General features: G+C 39.7%; 1 protein-coding gene across 7 annotated transcripts in view; it reads left to right on the plus strand.

The window, feature by feature from the left end:
• Nucleotides 1-19,272, plus strand: part of MCF2L2 (MCF.2 cell line derived transforming sequence-like 2) — a 204,964-nt gene that overhangs the window by 99,301 nt on the left and 86,391 nt on the right. For all 7 annotated transcript variants that reach the window (XM_080653993.1, XM_080653995.1, XM_080653996.1 and 4 more), the window contains 2 exons: nucleotides 4,047-4,138; nucleotides 16,475-16,560. In XM_080653993.1, coding sequence (XP_080510119.1) covers nucleotides 4,047-4,138; nucleotides 16,475-16,560 — 178 coding nt within the window. The remainder of the gene's footprint in view (nucleotides 1-4,046; nucleotides 4,139-16,474; nucleotides 16,561-19,272) is intronic.

Here is a 19,272-nt window from a genome sequence, read left to right on the forward strand (position 1 = left end):
ATATAATTTTCCATTTATTTAGGTCCCTTTTCATTTCTCTTGGCAACATAATAGTTTGTAATGAAAAGATATTATGAATTTAATGTTTTTTAACCCTATAGTAAATAGAATTACCATATATAACTCTTAATAGGAATATATTTCTAAATGGAAATACAATCATGTTATCTATGAATAGAGACAATTTTACTTCTTCTGTTTCAATCTCTATGACTCCCCCCCTCCCCCATGTCTTATTCTAATGGCTAGGACCTCCAGTATAATGTTGAATAGAAGTGGTAAGAGTAGACATTGCTGCATTTTCCTAATATTAAGGGAAAGAGTTAATGTTTCACTTAAAGTATGATGTTAGTAAGTTTTTATAGATATCTTTTATCAGGTTGAGGACATTCCCTTCCATTCTTAGTTTGATGAGAGTTTTCATCATGAACGATAGTCAAATTTTTCAGATGCTTTTTTTTAGTGCTATATATTGAGATGATTATATTATTTCCTCCCATTTTGTTAATATGGTGCATTACAGTGATTATTTTGAAGTGTTAAAACAATCACACATTCTGGGAAAAACCACTCTTGGACATGATGCATATGTTATTTGTTGCTTCATTATTTGAAATGCCCGTTATTAAGAAAATACACATGCATGGTTGTTTTATCTTCCCGATGTACTGGCCCTTTTATAATTATAAAATGTCTCTTCTTTCCTCCTTATCTTTAGGAAAACTATTTTTCTTAAAGTGTATATTAATACAGCCATCCCAGCTTTCTCATGCTTAGTGTTTTCATGAGACACTTTTCCCATTCTTCTATTTGTTTTTCTTTTTAAAGTATATTTCTTGTAGGCAGCATATAGTTGGATCTTGCTTTTTAAATACATTCTGTCAACCTCTGCCTTCTAATTGGAGTGTTTAGTCTATGAACAATGTAATTAAGGACACCGCTGGATTTAGAGCTACTATTTTGTTATTTGTGGTCTACTTGTCTCATGTTTTATTTATTTCTCTGTTCCTTTTTTCCTACCTACTTTTGGGTTAGCAAATTTCTTGTTAATCCCTCTATTGACTTTTTAGCATACATAGATCTTTGCATTGTTTTTCCCCAGATGTTTCTCTTAGGGATTATCATATGCATCCTTAATTTGTGTCAATCTACTTTGAGTTAATGTTGTAGTAAAATATAGGAAATTTGCAGCAGTATAGTTCCACACACCTCCCACCATCCTCTGTGCTATTCTTATCATAAATCTTGCATCTACGTATGTTAAATCCCCCAATATTGTGTTATAAATTTTTGCTATAAGCAATCATGTATCTTTTAAAGAAATCAAGAGAAAGGAAAATATATATATATACATATATTATTTTATATTTACCATCCTAGTCACCATTTTCAGTATTTATTTCTTTGACTGAATTACCATCTTGTGTCATTTCACTTCAAGATGAAAAACTTCTTTTAGCATTTCTTGTTGTGCAGCGCTGTTTGCAACAAATTCTTTCATTTGTTATTTATCTGAAAATTATGGGATCTTTTGATAATTCTCCATTTAGTACAACTGTCTCTTATATATTCCAAGTTTCAGAAGTAAGCCTTGTAAACAGTTTAGTGCATTTCTTTCCTGAATTTTCCACACACACACACATACACAATACACTCAACATGCACACTCAGACACACTTACAGGTACATACCACAGATACATACAAACACTGACACCCATGGAGACATCTCTTTTGGATGGCTGGAAACAGGACTTGATTCTCCTGATCTCTCATCTAGGGCTCTTTGCCAAAACTAAATTATGTTTACTTCTAAATTATTAGAAGTAAATAACTTTGCCTCCACCACTTTGTCTCTCTCCTTATTTTAAGGGATATGTGTTTGTTACAAATAAACAAAGCAGAAATGATGGATTATTTCTCAGCTTTTCAAATACATGATTTCAAAATAGGTAATGACCCTCCTCAGGTAAATAGATCTTCATCATGTCTGAACGGGTACCATTGGCCTTGATGCAGCAACGTGCTCATTCTGCAGAACAGTCCTCTGCTTTTGTTTTGGAGAGTAACCACTGAGCGTGGACTCTACTCAGGCAGGTCACTAACCGGATTTTCAAACACATTTGTCCGATTCCTTCGTAACTGAGTCTGTGCCAAGATAAACTCATTTCACAGTGTAAGGAACATGGGCAGGGAGCTTAGAAATGGGAGCTGAAAGGTCAGCTCTGACTCTTGTTGGCTGGTTGTCTTGGGTACCACATTTAACCTCTCTGAAATTAAATAAGGAATGTGAAAAAATATTTTTAATGCCATGTAGCTATAATAATAGCTAAAATGTACTGAGTGCTTACCATGATCTAAATACTTTGTACATATTAACTCATTAAAGCCTCCTAGTGACCTGATCCAATAGGCTTTCTCATTATCCCCTACTTTCTGGTTGAAGAAGCTAAGGCGCAAAGACTCCTCTATAATGTGTGTCTCGTAGATGAAAGAACAAGACTTAAATGATGGCAGTATGGCTCCCACATCCCTGCCTCTAATTTTGTCACTGTACTTAACAGTGTTAAGGGCAGGTGCTTCTCAGTCATGGGTTTTGCCAATTATAGTGAATGCATACCTGGAATCGCTCAGCTTTCAGAGATCCTGCAGAAAGTGAGGAGCCCAGAGGATTGTCCATTGTTGTAGAGTAGCTTCAGTGGTCATATAACCTGGGGCAGCAAACATGTACTTCACTACATATTTCAATATGACCTCCATGAAAAACCCATAGCAAGGCTAAGCTGCTTCCAGTCGGCTCACATAACCTGAGGGTAGCAAGGGGCTTCTGAAAGTTAGATGGTCAACCTCCATCAAGGCCACCACATATAAGAATCAGGATGATATAACTGTGACATTAGATGGATGGATGGCATTCTGACCATGGGACCTAGAGATGCTCAAATCCTGTCCCAGCTTAATCACCTGTATCCTGTGAGTTTCTCCAGGGAACTATAGATACAAGGTAGTGACGCTGACAAATAAGAATGAAAGTACCACTTACCATATTAGCCTTGTAGCCATCACCCCCAATGCAGTCCTCTTAGTAAGTTCCAATCTTACTGCCAGTGGCCATGGAGCCTGAAAAAAAAGTTATCTCCCAGATGTCTGAGAAGCCAGTGGGAAAGGGAAGCAGGGAAATAGAGTGACAGAGAGAAGAAAGCCAGAGCAAGGAAGCCAAATTCCCTCCTGACTCAGCCACTGGTTTTTCCCACAGTCATATTATCCACTAATAAATGTGATTCCACCTTTTCTGGAATCTAACTGCTAGATCATCACATCAGCAACAACTCCTTCTGGCTAAGACATGCATGGACATCCCCTCATAAAATCATAGTATGAGTGTGTGTGTGTGTGTGTGTGTGTGTGTGTGTGTGTGTGTAGAGAGAGAGAGAGCAAGAGCATTTCAAAGAAGATTATAAGGAAATATACCAAGTGGTAGTGTTCAAGTATAGTATGATTTTAGTAGTATTCTAATTTTCTATAATAAGCACGAATTAATTACCTGTATAATGGAAAGATATATTCAGCAGTATGTGATACCTAGACTTGAATCAGCTTTTCAAATCCAAAAATAACATCAAATACAGTACAAATGATAAATGCTCAGCAGCAGTGCATAAAATAATTTGTGAAGTTTGAAGTCAAGGAAGATTTCATAAAGAAAGTGATACTTTAGCTGGCCTTTCAGATAGGAATGATGGAAGCTATGGTTTTTACCACATCACATCATTTACTGATTTGTTGTGGTTGGATGTTTCAAGTGGTGTTGGATGTGACTTTGTCTTTTCAGATCAATGTCAAGTGCCTGGGGTCAAGGACTCTATTCTATGTTTGTATCTCTTCTTCACCTCCACATTTACCTACCACCTCAGAAACATCACAGCAACTCAGTTTAGTTTAGCTTATCAACTGCCTCAACACAGTCCAGCTGTTGTTCAGGCTAAGCACTGAGTTATTTATAAGCCAAATCACCAAATTAATGGCCAGTTTTCTTTGTCCCTTTAGCTCCTCTTCAGAAAACATCTGAGGAACCTTATGCAGAGACAGATTTGGACTCCCTGGTAAAGGAAGATGACAAGACTAAATATGAAGGCAAGGTAAGATCACCTTCCTTTTACCGATAGAGGTTTCTGACATGAGAGAATGTTGCTGCCATAATTATTAATAAACCAGGTTCCCCTGTTTCATACCTATCATCAGCTCCAGAAAATATTCCTATAAAGGCATGTAGCATGGACTAGTGCTCCCAAGAGCTGAGGTTTGTAGGATTTCTTCCTTTTCTTTCTTAATTACAACTAGATATGGAAAACTGGTCATGCACATAATTGTTGGTAGATACTGTTTTATTGAAGGAAGTCATTTTATTCATTCTCATAATCTGACTTCATATTTAAAATTGGTAGAACAGTCTTGGCCAAGTGGCTCAGTTGGTTGGAGCATCATCCCATACACCAAAATGTTGCTGGTTTGATTGCTGGTCAGGGTACATACCTGGGTTGCGTGTTCGGTACCCAGTTGGGGTGCATGCGGGAGGCCGCTGGTTGATGTTTTTCTCTCTCTTTCTCTCTTCCTCTCTCTCTAAAGTCAATAAAACATATCCTCAGGTGAGGATTAAAAAATGGTAGAACAGAGTATAGTTTATGTATAAAAAGCACATGAAAAAAATTGCATAGAGCTTCACACACACTCACACACATACTCACAGAGTGCATGTATAACTGGTGAACTCTGAGTAAGCTCTATGTATTGTGCCAATGTTATTTTCTCAGTTTTAATATTATATTCTATTTTTGGGGATGCAAGGTTGGTACAATATCTGCAAATCAGTTAACGTGATACACCACATAAACAAAATGAAGGATTAAAAACCACATGATCATATTAATAGATGCAGAAAAAGCATTTTATAAAATTCAGCACCGATTTATAATAAAAACTCTCAGCAAAGTGGGAATAGAGGGAACATACCTTAATGTAATAAAGGCCATATATGACAAGTCCACAGCCAACATCATCATATCAATGGGCAAAACCTAAAAGTGTGTCCCTTAAGTTCGGGAACAAAACAGGGATGTCCGCTTTCACCACTCTTATTCAACACAGTACTGGAAGTCCTAGCCACAGCAATCAGACATGAAGAAGAAATAAAAGGCATCCAAATTGGAAAGGAGGAAGTAAAACTCCTTTAGTTAATAAAAGAATTCGGCAATGTAGCGGTATACAAAATAAGTATCCAGAAATCAGTGCATTTTTCTACACCAACAGTGTTCTATCAGAAAGGGACACTAAGAAAACAATCCCATTCACAACTGCTTCAAAAAGAATAATACCTAGGAATAAAGTTAACCAAAGATGTAAGAGACCTGTACTCAGAAAATTATAAATCACTGAAGAAACATTGGAGAGAAGTCTTATTCAAACAGCTCATAGATAAGACTAAGTAATTCTTCCCATATAACCCCAAGCATACCAGTCTATCTTTACACCGTTAACCATAGACTGGCCCCTGAGTCCCACAGCCAAACCTTCGTCACTCAGTCTTGCTGGTCCCAGATCACTTCCCCTGGAAACCATGAGCTCACTTGCTTGTTTTCCTCGGTGAAGGTGGTGTGCCTGTCCGATGGGAACCTCGTGGTTGCTCAGGTTGTTGGGGTGCCAGTCCCATTTCCCATCATATCTCCCATCCTGCCTGCGGGTGCTCCAGAAAGTGCATTCCTTGGAGGAAGCAGAGCAGAGTTTCAGGGGAGAAGCTGTGTGTGGTTAGTAAATGCTGAAACCTGAGGAAGCAAAGAAGCTGCAGTTAGAAAACAATGCCTCCCAAACCCAGCTTGGTGCAAGGCTGCCTGGGACAGGACAGGCAGTTTCATGCCACTGACATTTGTTATATTTCTTCATTTCTGTAAGCGTTTAATTTCTTTAAGTCAAATAAACAGCTCTTTTTATCCAGTCCTGAAGAATGCACTCCAAGAAGCTGCATTCAGGGATCAAATTTGAGTTTCCCATAGCCGACACATTTACATATGAGACAAGCAAGGCCAATGCACAAAGAATACCAGACCAGGGATTGTCACTCAAGGATGTCTTGTATTGTCCTGCAGGCATTCCTCAACCCTCCAGACTAAGATATAGTTTGGGCCCTTAATCCGGCATCCTAGAGACAGTTCCTGTCTGACCAACCAGAAACCAAGCGACCCAGAACCAAAACTACCTGGTGGTCAGCGCACGTCAGTTGTTTGGTTGTTCGACCATTCGGTCTATTTGCATATTAGCCTTTTATTATATAGGATTCACTTATGCTTAAGCATTAAAGCAAGTATATTACTCTGATGGAAACATGGGAAATCTCTCATTTAATGCAATATACAGGGGTAATATTCAAGTTAAAGGGGGGAAAACCCCACTCTTATTTTTTTAATGTATCCATATGTAATCATTTACATGACAAGAGCATTGATGAAGAAACCCATGAAGTGTCCCACAGATCAGATACGTATTTTCAGTTCATCAGAAGCACCTGGTCATCTACAGCTATTTGTAATTAGATGGCATTTCCATAAAAGCAAAATGAGCCCCACAAGTTCCTATAAACAAAAGCCTCCAGTGGACTAAGGAGCAGCGGGGAGCAGCAATGGTGCCAGCGGAGAAAGGCGGCACCTGTTGACTTCTTTGCAGTTGGCTACATGTATCTGATTGGGAGCTTGTCAGGCTCATCCTATTTTCATCTGGTCTGCAAAATACATTTTAACGTTTAGCAAAAAGAGCATTTGAAAGAAGGCCCAGACCTAGAAACCCTTGTCCTCTCTAACACATAGGTTCTTAAGAGGGAGAGAAGGAGGTTGACGGACACGAAGACTAGTCATTGCTGCATGTGTTCTGTGGCCACTGTCCAACACAGGTGACCAAGATGGAGCGAACATGCATTGGACTCCAGGAGACAATTCTGACATCTTTTTGGCTTTCAGCCTAGAACTCAAAGATGAAATGAAACCACAGCCAGTCTAGAAGCGTGAATCATAACATTGTGACGCAGCAAGTTGCCTAGGACCAAACCAGAGAGGGTCGGACCTGCATTGCCACCATGTGCCCACCATCCAGATATCATTGCTGACATGTACACTTAAGGAACTGTTTGACATTGAAACGGGGACTCAGAACTGTTGGACATGGAAATTGGGACTCAAACATTTTTTGTTATTATATGTTTATTTCTAGTCTGCAGAGGCAAGATTTTTTAAAGGAATGAAATGGGGAAAAAATAGATACAGAGGCAAAGAAGCATTGAACAGACTGTCAAACTACAGCAGGAAGGCAGAGGAGGTTGCGGTTGGGGGGCGGGGCTGTAGGAGATCAACCAAAGGACTTGTACGCATGCATATAAGCATAACCAATGGATAAAAAACACTGGGGCGGGGCAGGTAAAGGCATGTACTGGGGGGAAGGGGAGGCTGGGGGAAGGTCAATGGGGGAAAAAAAGGAGACATATGTACTACTATTTGTAATACTTCAAACAATTTTAAAAAATAATAATAAAAAAAAGCAACAAAAAAAATAACATTGTGATAAATGCCCTTCCTTGTCCTCAAGACTAAATGTTCACAGAAAAAAAAAATCTATAAACCAAAACCATTCATGATTGCTACTAGAGTCCCTGATACTCACTACCCAGATCACTTCCCCTGGAAACCATGAGCTCACGATCTGATTTTATCATCATCGGATTTTATAATCACGATCTGATTTTATCATCATCGGATTCAAAAATGGTGTTGTCAGTGATCCTTGTCATTCAGGTTCACAGGAACTTGGCAAATTAAACGTGACAAAGTTGCCAAGACTCTGGGGACCATCTGGCAGCTGCATGGCCATGCACTGACCTTGTCTGGGAGAGCCCTGCGGTGGAAAGATGGAGTCTGGCTGTGGTTGCTGGCAGTGGTGATGTGGTCCTTCCTGTCCTTCCTGTGGCCAGCTGGAAGCTGAAAGCATGACTCATGGGGCTGCTTTCCCCAGCACTCACATCACATCAAAGCCTCTGACGAACTGGAAAGAGGCCAGAGGCAGATGAGAATTCCTTGTTTCTGAGGGAACCCTCAGGATGAAGGAAGTGCTCCTGGCTGTGAGTGCCAACAGTGCCCCTGGGCACCTATTAGCATGACTTAAAGTAGCAGCGGCCTTTTCAGGCACAGAGCAAAAATTTACAAAAACAAAAAAAGCCGGGGCTGGAAGAGGTGAGGGAATGGTTGCTGACACTGACTGAGGGGCCAGATATAGTGCTGGGCAGTGTAGGGACCCCCTGTCATCGCAAGTCCTCAGCACCTTGTGAGTGAGATGATGTGTGTCCCTCGTCTTGTCCCTGATGCTGTTGAGACTGAGAAGTTCAGTGAGTTTCCCCAAGGGTCATGCAGCTAGTATATGGTGGAACTGGAATTTGAAACTAGCCATTTATGTAATAGCAGTTTACTTACCTATCTAACTTAACCTATCCACCTGATTACTTACTTAATCTACTTACCTAGCAGTTTGCCTAATCTCTCATACTCTAAATTTCCTCTTCTGCAAAATGGGGATAAAAAAAGTAGCCCTAGCTGGTTTGGCTCCGTGGATAGAGCGTCAGCCTGCGGACTGAAGGGTCCCAGGTTCGATTCTGGTAAAGGGCACATGCCTGGGTTGTGGGCTCGATCCCCATTGGGGTCGTGCAGGAGGCAGCCGATCAATGATTCTCTCTCATCATTGATGTTTCTATCTCTCTCTCCCTTTCTCTCTAAAATCAATAAAAATATTTTTTTTAAAAGTAGCCTCACAGATGGTCTATTAAATGAGAAATATATGGAAAGCACCTTGCATGATGCCTGGCATCGAGCAGGTTCTTAGTAACTTTAGTTTCCCATTTAGTCTAATGTTTATAGATAGAATGTTCTGTGTAAAGATGAAAAGGAGCTGAAGGATGCAGGTCCTAAATTGAATATCTTTTCCTAATCTCAAATATGTACCTTTTTGCCCAATGATAACAGATTAGGGCCAAATTCAGTTCCTTTCTTTCTCATTCCTTTGAATCCCACGAGCTTTCATTTGCCTTTCTACTTCTCAGCAAGAGAGCTGTATGAACTATAAGTACATTTCAGTGTTCACCTTCCATGATGTTTGAAGTGTAGTCATTCTTAGAGCTAATAAGAGATTCAGAGAATCCACCAAATTCTTGAGGCAGTCCCCAACCAAGCTCTCTGAAGAATTTCTAGAATGAAGATTCTCAAGGTTTCCTACGTACTGCACCCTGGGAAGCTTATTAATACCTGGTAATGCAGATTCCCTGGCCTCATCCTTAGTGATTCTGATTCAGGAGTGGGGTCCAGGAATCTTAATTTTTAACTTGCACATTTGGTGGCAAGAGAGCAGGTGCTAGAAGGACCACCTTTGGTCACATTGGCTAGAGGCTATATTACTAGGCCATGAGGACTTGGGATAAAGGTGAACTCATTAAGGTGAATATGGAACTCTTTGGATAAGATAGAATCCAGAATTCAAGGCAGGAGGTCATGATTATATTTATCTATGAGAATTTATTTTCACTAAAGGAGCTAAAAAAGAGAAAATAATAGTAAGACCACTGTTGGCTTTTCTCTTTGACCAATAAAAAATTGACATAACTGAAATATTTGATAGGTCCAATTAGGGTAGCTTACTCAGCTCAATTTAATATATAACAGAGCAATGTTCTGGGTCATGTGGAAACAATTCTAACATGGGGCTTAAACTCAGGAAACTTATAAGTTTCATGGATGAAACAACTTATTGCCAATAATTATAAAACAAAATGATAGATCTCTAGGAAAAAGGAATATAACATATTAAAGGGCAGTGAATAGCAAGTATATTTGGAATGTTTTTAGGAGATGGTATTTGAACTTAACTTTAAAGAATAAATACAACTTTGAAAGATAGTTAAGATGGAGAAGGACATTCCAGGAAGGGGCATAGGTTATTTTGGGAATGGTTTGAGAAAGCTAGGAAGATAGACCAAAGACAAGTTGCTGAAGGCTTTGGTGGATGGTTGTTGCCAGGGAGGGCACCTATGTATTGGGAAGATAGCTCTGGTAAGATAATGAAAAGGAGATTAGATGAAGGTAGGCAGACTGACACGCTGCCCACATTTGTCATGGTCTAAGTGAGTGTTGAGAGCCTACTAATGGCAGCATCAAAAAGGGAGATGGACAGGGCTCATACCCAGTAATCCAGATGTTCTCCCCAGCACCTGGAATACACTGCATTGTCAGAGAAAGTTTGATGAATGAAAGAGTAGATCAAGGCAGAGAGGAAAAGGGAAAAGACTTAATAAGGGAAGAAGGGGAGATATTGAAGACTAGAGGCCTGGTGCACGAAATTCATGCACGGGGGGGGGGGGTGTCCCTCAGCCCAGCCTGCACCCTCTCCAATCTGGGACCCCTCGAGGGATGTCCGACTGTCCCGGTAGGATCGGGCCTAAACGGGCAGTCAGACATCCCTCTCACAATCCAGGACTGCTGGCTCCCAACTGCTCGCCTGCCTGCCTTCCTGATTGCCCCTAACCACTTCTGCCTGCCAGCCTGATCACCCCCTAACCACTCCCCTGACAGCCTGATTGATGCTTAACTGCTCCCCTGCCAGCCTGATTGCCCTTAACTGCCCTCCCCTGCAGGCCTGGTCACCCCTAACTGCCCTCCCCTGAAGGCCTGGTCACCCCTAACTGCCCTCCCCTGCAGGCCTGGTCACCCCTAACTGCCCTCCCCTGCAGGCCTGGTCCTTCCCAACTGCCCTCCCCTGCAGGCTTGATCACCCCCAACTGCCCTCTCTTGTAGGCCTGGTCCCTCCCAACTGCCCTTCCCTGCTGGCCTGATCGCCCACAACTGCCCTCCCTTCCAGGCCTGGTTCCTCCCAACTGCCCTCCCCTGCTGGCCATCTTGTGGTGGCCATCTTGGGTCCACATGGGGGCAGCCATCTTGTGTGTTGGAGTGATGATCAATTTGCATATTACTCTTTTATTAGATAGGATAACGTTGAGGTTTTCATCTTGGATTCCTCATTGGATGAATTTGTTGGCCACTATGGAGTATTCAGGGGGAAGAGTAGAAAGTGAGGTCTTATGAAGGCCGAGTCCAGCATTTGTAGAGTTTTATAGATCTATAACAGCAACCAACACCCTCTCTTTCTGTTAGCTGGGCTAACTCTGCCCCAGAGGCTGTCCCCTTCTCCACAGCAATGAGAGTCAACCCATTGGCTTTGAGGTTATGTGGAAAATATTTGTGAATTAGGTTAGGGACCAAAGATTACTCTAGTAAAACACTTTTCCCAAACTTGTGATTTTATTTAGGTTCTAAGATTTACAGACATATAAAAATTAAATTACATTGACATTTATGCATTGAGGTTAAAATTACATGAAATCAAACAGCCAAAGAAAATTCCCAACGTCTTGGGGAACTTCTTTTTAATGTTCTGATATACTTATTTCCTTCACATTTCTTGGTTTGGAAATGAGAGAAAGATACCTTGTGATGTGTTCCTCACTTTCTGATAATTTATTCAAAATTACAGACTTGCAAATCATTGTTAAAATAATGTTGCAATGTTTGCAGTTTTTTAAGGAGTCATTTCCCCCATAAACAAAATACTACAAATAGTGTTTAGAATATTCATTCAGCCTATAGAAACCAGTTTAAGTGGTAAAACATTGAACTAATTACTAGCAATGCTAGCTGGGAAATTTAAGATTATAGGTAAATCAGACCCTGGAGAAATTTTGAAATAGGCAAAGTTTGCATGTGGGACCCATTCCCCTATCTCTCTCTAATCATTTCCCATTTCCACAAAGCATAAAGACCGTTCAAGCCTGTCTCCTTAAGCCTGCCCTTCTTCTCCAAAGGGCTTCAGTCTATAAAATGTCCTAAAACCTTCCTCTCTCCTCCCCTCCCTTTTGAAAGCCCCACCCAATACAGCTGATCTAGACTAGAGATAGGAGAAAATATGAATGAGCTGGTTCACAGCAATGTGTGGATGATGAGTGAAAGACAGCCCCTTAACCCTCCAAATATGTACTTGCCATTTTTAAAGAGGCTGCCCTAGTAGCCAAAGGAATCTTCAGGCCATGCCTTCTTCAGGCAGTATCAGTGAAGAGCAGGACAAGGCGAGATGTGCTAGAAATGGTCAGAGAGAGGGAACAAACAGGCAGACCCGCCAGCTGGGAATCTGCTCCCAGGATAGATTTTCTATCAGAACCCACTAAATCTCAAAAATAAACAAATAAAAAAGAGAAGGTTTCCCCTTTTCCCCAGCAGGTCCAGCTATGGAGAAGGGGAGGCACACTCTGGACTGTGTCTCTAAGACCATCCGACTGAGGCCAGAGAGGACTGCCCGATGGAGAGGTCGCCTTTCCTGTCTTTCCCACTATCCTCACCTGCACCCCACCGTTCTATAATCTCAGTGATTCTTGTCACAACACTGTATTTATTATCTTGGGTTTTCATAATTTATAATGTCAGAAAATGCTTAATCTTAAACACTTCTTGGAATGATCGCCCTTTCTTATCTTAAATGGTTCAACCCCTTATCTGCCTGACCTTTTCTCAGAGTGAGGTCTAATAGCTTCTCCTTTTAAGAAGTGTGATAATAAATAATACTTTCATCTTAAATTACGAGACATCATCACTTCAAAAGAGTTGGAGCTGAAATTGCTTTTCAAGCATCCCGACAATCACAAAATGAAATCATTTAACTTCAAGGAAAACTAATTTGATTCAGTTTAAATGTTGCTATCTCTCCTTTGGGGAAGAAAAAGAAATTTTAATAATCAATTGAAAATTAGCTATTAAAGAATATGGGTACTTTTAAAACGTTAACACTTTTAAAAAGATATATTCTTCAGAGAAATAAAAAAAATCTTTTACAATATTCCTTCAAGCTAGGAACTTATCCTGTTTTCTTAATTTTAAAACATCTTTCTTCAAAATATAGGGGAAACAAAACAATTAGATTATATGCTTGTTGGGAAGACATAGAAAGTCATATGAAGGGTACTACTAGACAGGCTGTGTGGGGGCTGGTGTCTCTTTGACCTGGGAGAGAGGCTGGGGTGGAAATGAAGGTGTGGGGAGTGATGTTGGGCCCACAGCAGTTGCCAGCCTGCCTGCCACCTTTTTTCTTCAGAATAAAATGAACATAAAGGGGACGGGGCTTTTCCACCTGATTGGCCTCCCAATAGGGTAGTTTATGGGTTGGTTCCCTTTTAAAGCACCAGTTGGCTGAGAAGATGCCCCCTTTGGGATACCCTGAGGACAATTCCAAGTGTTTTCCCAACACTACCAAGCAATTAACTCAATTCTGACACTATCTACCTGGAAATAGCATTAGATCCCACAGGTTAAAGCCTTAGTCCTATAAACCTCCCTCAACCCCTTAGACACCAGTCAGAAGTCCAGGCTGTCACTGGTGCTTCTGACTAAATCAACTATAGATCAGAGGTTCCCAGGGCCCCTCTTTGGGTTAGATTAACTTGCTTGAGCAGCTCGTAGAACTCCAAGGAACATTTTACAAGATTACCAGTTTCTTATAAAAAGATATAATTCAGGAACCGACAGATGGAAGAGATGCATAGGGCAAGGTATGTGGAAGGTGCTAGAACTTTCATGCTCTCTGAGTAAGCCACTCTACCCCAATCTCCACATGTTCACCAACCAGGAATCTCTCTTTGGGTTTTTATGGAGACTTCATTGCATAGGCATGATTCATTAAACCATTGGCCATTGGTGATTGAATTCAATCTCCAGCCTCTCTCTGTTCCCTGTGAGGGAATGGTAGGGGGGGAGGTGGTGAGACTTGAAAGTTCAAACCCTCTAATTATGTGGTTGGTTTCACTGGTAACCAGCCCCCATCCTTAGGGCCTTTCCAGAAGTCACCTCATGAACATAAACTCAGGTGTGGTTGAAAGGGTTTCTTATGACTATCAAGAATCTTTATTGCTCTTATTTAGAAAATTCCAAAGGTTTTAGGAGCTCTGTGCCAGGAAATGTGTGTGTGTTACGATGCAAAAGCTTTTCTTATGGGTGTGGTCAAAATTTGAAAGCCACTGCACTAAAATACTAATCTGTCTAAACCTTAGCAAAACCTTAGTATACAGGCATACCTCATTTTATTGTGCTTCACAGATGTTCCATTTTTTACAAATTGAAGGCAAGATCCTCCACCAGCAAAAAGCTTACTGCTTACTTTATTTTGAGTCTTGCGTTATTGCCATAGTCTGGAACAGTACCCACAACATCTCCAAGGTATGCCTGTAGTTAACAACCTCACTGAGGTTTTTATTAAAGTAGTCCTCAGATCTGCTGTGGATCCTTCCCATCACACCTCAACCGTACCAGTGTTGTACTCCATCAAACGATTGGCAGAGGACTCTTCCTCTATCCTGACATCAGCTGTCTGACGTGTAGCCACAGGAACATGGGTTGACACAACCAGTCTATGCCCAGGCATTTCGGGAAGCTCATGAGGACATTCCATGCATGACAAAGTGTAATTAGAGGGATGTCATCATGTAATGTAAAAGATGACCAAGTCCATATCTACACCTTGAGTCATCATTATTTTCCATCACTAAGTTGTCATGAAATAAGAGACCCTACAATGCACCACACTTACAAAGATCAATAGAATTGGAAAGAGCACAATTCATTTTATCAACAGCAGCAGTTTCACAGTGAGAGGAAGTTTTGTTAATAGCAGCGGTTACTCTATACGAAGGCCCTGGATTCATGTTAAGGATCCAAAGATGAATAAGGCTGGGGCTCAAAGTCCAGCAGGCATTTCAGGGAGAACTAGAAAAGGATTCAATGGAACATTCACTGCCATGGTAATTAGTTCAACATCATCTAGAAAATGTGAACAAAGAGCTGTCTTGGATAGTGTGGTGAAAGTAACTATATCGGTTTGAATCCAGGGATTGGCATTTACTTCTATATATTAACTGAAATGAAAAATATATCTTTGTCTCTGGTCAACTATATGTAATATGAAAAATTTAGATTCTTACTGAAATGATATCCTATTTAAAAAAAAATATATATATATATATATATATATTATATATAAACTTGGAATGTAAGATTCCCTTTGTATTTTAGAGGTGAATTAGCAAAATTAGTGTCCCAAATACTCCTTTATTTGTTAGCTTGCTTTCTGGATGTGATACCAGATTCAAGAAGACATCTGTGAAAAAGATGGAAGACACGTGATTTCCTTTCATCTACTGGACATTTTTTCATTGCTGTCCCTGTGGCTGGCATTGTGGATACTAAGGGAACCTTAACTTTGCTGCTAATTGAGGGAGAGGACTATCTTCTTACAGTCAACAGGTTGAGTCTGTTTTGCAAGACTTCCCATCAGTTTTAGTCTGGGAAAAGCTCATTCTTCAACTACCAGCTCTAATTTACCAGGAATGTTTATGTTTGTTAATTAAATTTTCCTGAACGATTCTTTTGCAAGAGAGCCCTTTCCAAATCTATCCTTTCTTTTATAGAATGTAAAATAACTCATTTAAACAGAACCTGGCAGGCAGAAGAACTCAAGTGATGGCTAATTATCTATTTGCTCGTTATTTGTTAACACTTTTATGATAGGCTCATTGCTACCAATGTTATACCAATTCACTTCCTTGTTAAAATTTTATTTTCCTGACATCAAACTGAGCAGGAAGTCTTTCCTCTTTTTGAGAATTAAATGCCTAGTATTGTTCTGAAAAAGAGCCACAGCCTCACTGAGGTAGACAGTGCATAGGGGCCGTGGCAGGATGTTCAGTGACCTTGCCCAAGGTTTCAGTGGGCATGCTGTGTGGCAGGGCTTTGTTCCAACTGGCTTCGGGCCTGCACTGGTAGCCACATTGCACATCCTAAGGAACCAGCTGCTTTAGGAGGTGGAGTGCTAGCACAGACAGGTGATACCAAGCCTGTGAAAGTGGACACCAGACTTATGTTGTCTCTGCCTCTAGCTCTTTCTGGCCTCAGGCAGGTCACAACTTCTCCAGACTTTGATTTCTTACCCAAAAGAGAAGAAAAGGAATGAAGGTATTTTGTCAAATGACCTCTTTATCTTTTAGCTCAAACTTTGAACCTTTTTTGTGTTTTTTTGTGTGAATCATCAGGGAAGAGGGAGGAGAACAATGTTAATAGCCTATCATTAAGGAAAAGGAATACATGCTTTTCAGGATGAGTTTTCATTGTTCCTAAAAGAATCGTGAAGGGCCAACAATAACAGATTCACAGAAAGAAAAAGATGAGAAACTGGATATGATGTTCATCTGGAGAAGTAAAAGCAAAATCAATACCAAACAAAGAAATTGGGGGAAAGAAAGATATAGATTTAGTGCTCCCCCACAAATAACATAGTGTATCTTACCAAACTTTCTTTCACTTCAGGATGAAGAAATACTTGAATGCAGTCATGATGGGGAGAACCCTGAGCAGGAGCAGCCTGATAATCCTGAAAATCTTTCCTCCGGCAGGTAAGATTGCAGATCCCTTTAGAGAAGTCACTTCAACCCCTTGGGGTTGGGGGATAGGGTAGAGTATCCTCTGTTTTAAATCTCATCACTTATCTTTCCCAGATAATATCACAGTTATTCTATATACTAACCTTCATTTATCTACCTGAGAACAAAACCCATGGATCTCATAAAAGCAACAAGCAAGAACTGAAAATGACATCTTATAAACCACATTTCCAAGGATACTCAGTGTTTAAAAAAATGAATTATCAAGAAAATAGTAAATGCAAACTATTGTTGCTATTAATTGAATTATTGGTTTAAACCTACTTAAAGGCAATAGGTCCCCAAAAGACACAATTTATACAAACTTAATGCTATTTTTGGCCGACCGAAAGGTGTTTGCAATTCATGTGAATGCTCAGCAGTTCAGTGGAAAAGACCAAAAGCAGAAGGGGAAATTCATTTTTTTTAAATCCTCTATTTAGAATCCCCATCATTACCTCTGTTCTAGCACTCATCACATTGTTTATACTCACACCATTTGACTTACTGACTTGTGAGTTGTTTTTTTTCCCAGAGTCTGTCATGTTTAGCTCTTAACATGCCTCTCAAAAAGTGCCTGTAGAATGAATGAACAAACATCTTTAGGAACGAGCTTCTTGATTAAAGCCAGTATTAATTTAATTAGACTACTTGATATTCTTTCACTTTAAGGTGCACTCAAGGAAATAGGTAGGCTCTTACTGATGGAAATGTATCTTTGAGTCTAAGTAAATGGCTGAATTCAGCATATCTGAAAGTGTGTTTAGTTGAGTTGTCTCTGAAAAGCAGTACTTGGCAGTGTTCTCTTGTTTTTCTCAAGTGATAGTATATCTTCTGGGACTTTTCTAACTATTACTACAACCTACCTACTTTTATCTTTATAATTTTACTTTTAGAATTATAAATCTTATCTTTATAAAAGTATTAGTTAAATAGGCCCTTTAATTGAACTATTAATTAAATTAGTAAATGAATTCATTTAATTTGACTAATTAAATAGGTCCAATTAAGTGAATTGTTGTATTAATTTACAGTAGACCATTAAATCATACTTCTAATGATAACTACAAAGGAAAAGTTACAGCATTTAATGAAACAAAAATATCTTTATGATTCTTGCAAAAGAACTTTGAGAAAAGGCAAAAATAGCTAGTGGATTAAGCATAAGACAGAATTTATAAGACTACTGTTTTTACCACCAGCTTTGAATACCTTAAAATCACTAATCTTTGCTGCAACAGTTTATATTTTCTGATTCACTTGATTTTACACATTTGCATATTTATGCATAACTAATACAAATTTGTTGGGGCTGAAGTTGATAGATACAATATACTTGGTATATGGCAAGCATTCAGATTTCATCAAATAAATTATAAACTTTCAAGTAGTATAGGTGAAATGTTATGTCAGATAATGTCCATTAGGGTTCTGAGTAATTAATCTTCTTTTCATATCTGGATGGTTTGCCAAAATGACAATACTTTATTATATTTGAAAAATAATGATTTTTAAGCACTGTGCAGTCCCTACCTTCAGTTTTAGTCGGGAAAAAACACATGAAACTATTAGTAGGTAATAGTAATATATGTGATAAGTGTACATTTATAAGTGTATATTTGAGGGGGAGGGCAGGAGATGCTTTATAGAACAGTTAAGTTTGAGTTGCCAAGATTTCAGTAGCTATAGGAGAAACAGTGTTTTTGGCAAGGGAAATGAACTTACCCAGGTGTCATTAATGAGATTTGTGATGGATAATAGTGGCAATGAAAAAAATAAAGCTATAGGGAATGAAGAAGGAAAGGAACATTACATAAGGCCGTGGGGAGCAGGTAGAAGAGGCTAGACTTGATGCTGGAGGCAGTAAGGAGCCTTGGAGGTCTGGGGCAGAGGATTACTGGAGAGAAAGCTGTGACCCAGGCTTGTTTCACTGCATCATGTGGTGACTGCAGGGAAACAGCCAGGGAGCACCTATCCTTTCTGATTATTGCAGCAGAATGAATCACCTTGCATATCAAGAGTTCTCTGGTCTGATTTTCACTGCAGCTATGAAGTCCCACATATAGGTCAAGTTCATTAATTCTTCCAAGTGATCATTTGAGTCCAAACTACAAACCCCCAACCATGCCTTGCCTTGCAAGTAAAAAGTTTTACTACAACCAAAGAATTCAGATACTTCCAAGTTTTAAAAAATATATACAGAATGACTCACAGCGTATTCTAAGAAGTGAGCAGGAATCGGGTGAAAAGCAGATGAGAACATACTATATATAAATGTACTGAAGCACCAAACACTCCAAGAGGAACCTGAGAACATTCCTGGCATTAAAAGACCAGGGCTAAATTTTAATCTGTTTTGAGGTGGGTAAGGATATCAAATAAAAGGAAAATATGACCATTTCAAATGGTGTCTTAAGACACTATGGCTACATGTTACTTTAGCCCAGCCTAAACAATCTAAAATTCCCTCACTTAGACATGCCAACCCAAGTCATTTAACAAACAAAAGGAGCATTTTAGGGGCTCCAGTGTGCAGAGGACACATCTGTCCTAGGCACAGCAGCAAGTTGGAGTAAGACTGTGTACCATAGGCCCCTCTGACACTAAAAAGAACAAGCTGATTAGATACAAACAAATGGTGTTCACACAGGAGTTTAAAAACCCTTGTGAAAATACACATCTGCT

The sequence above is a fragment of the Plecotus auritus genome, assembly GCF_963455305.1.
Source record: "Plecotus auritus genome assembly, chromosome: 2".
Classification (NCBI taxonomy): domain Eukaryota; kingdom Metazoa; phylum Chordata; class Mammalia; order Chiroptera; family Vespertilionidae; genus Plecotus; species Plecotus auritus.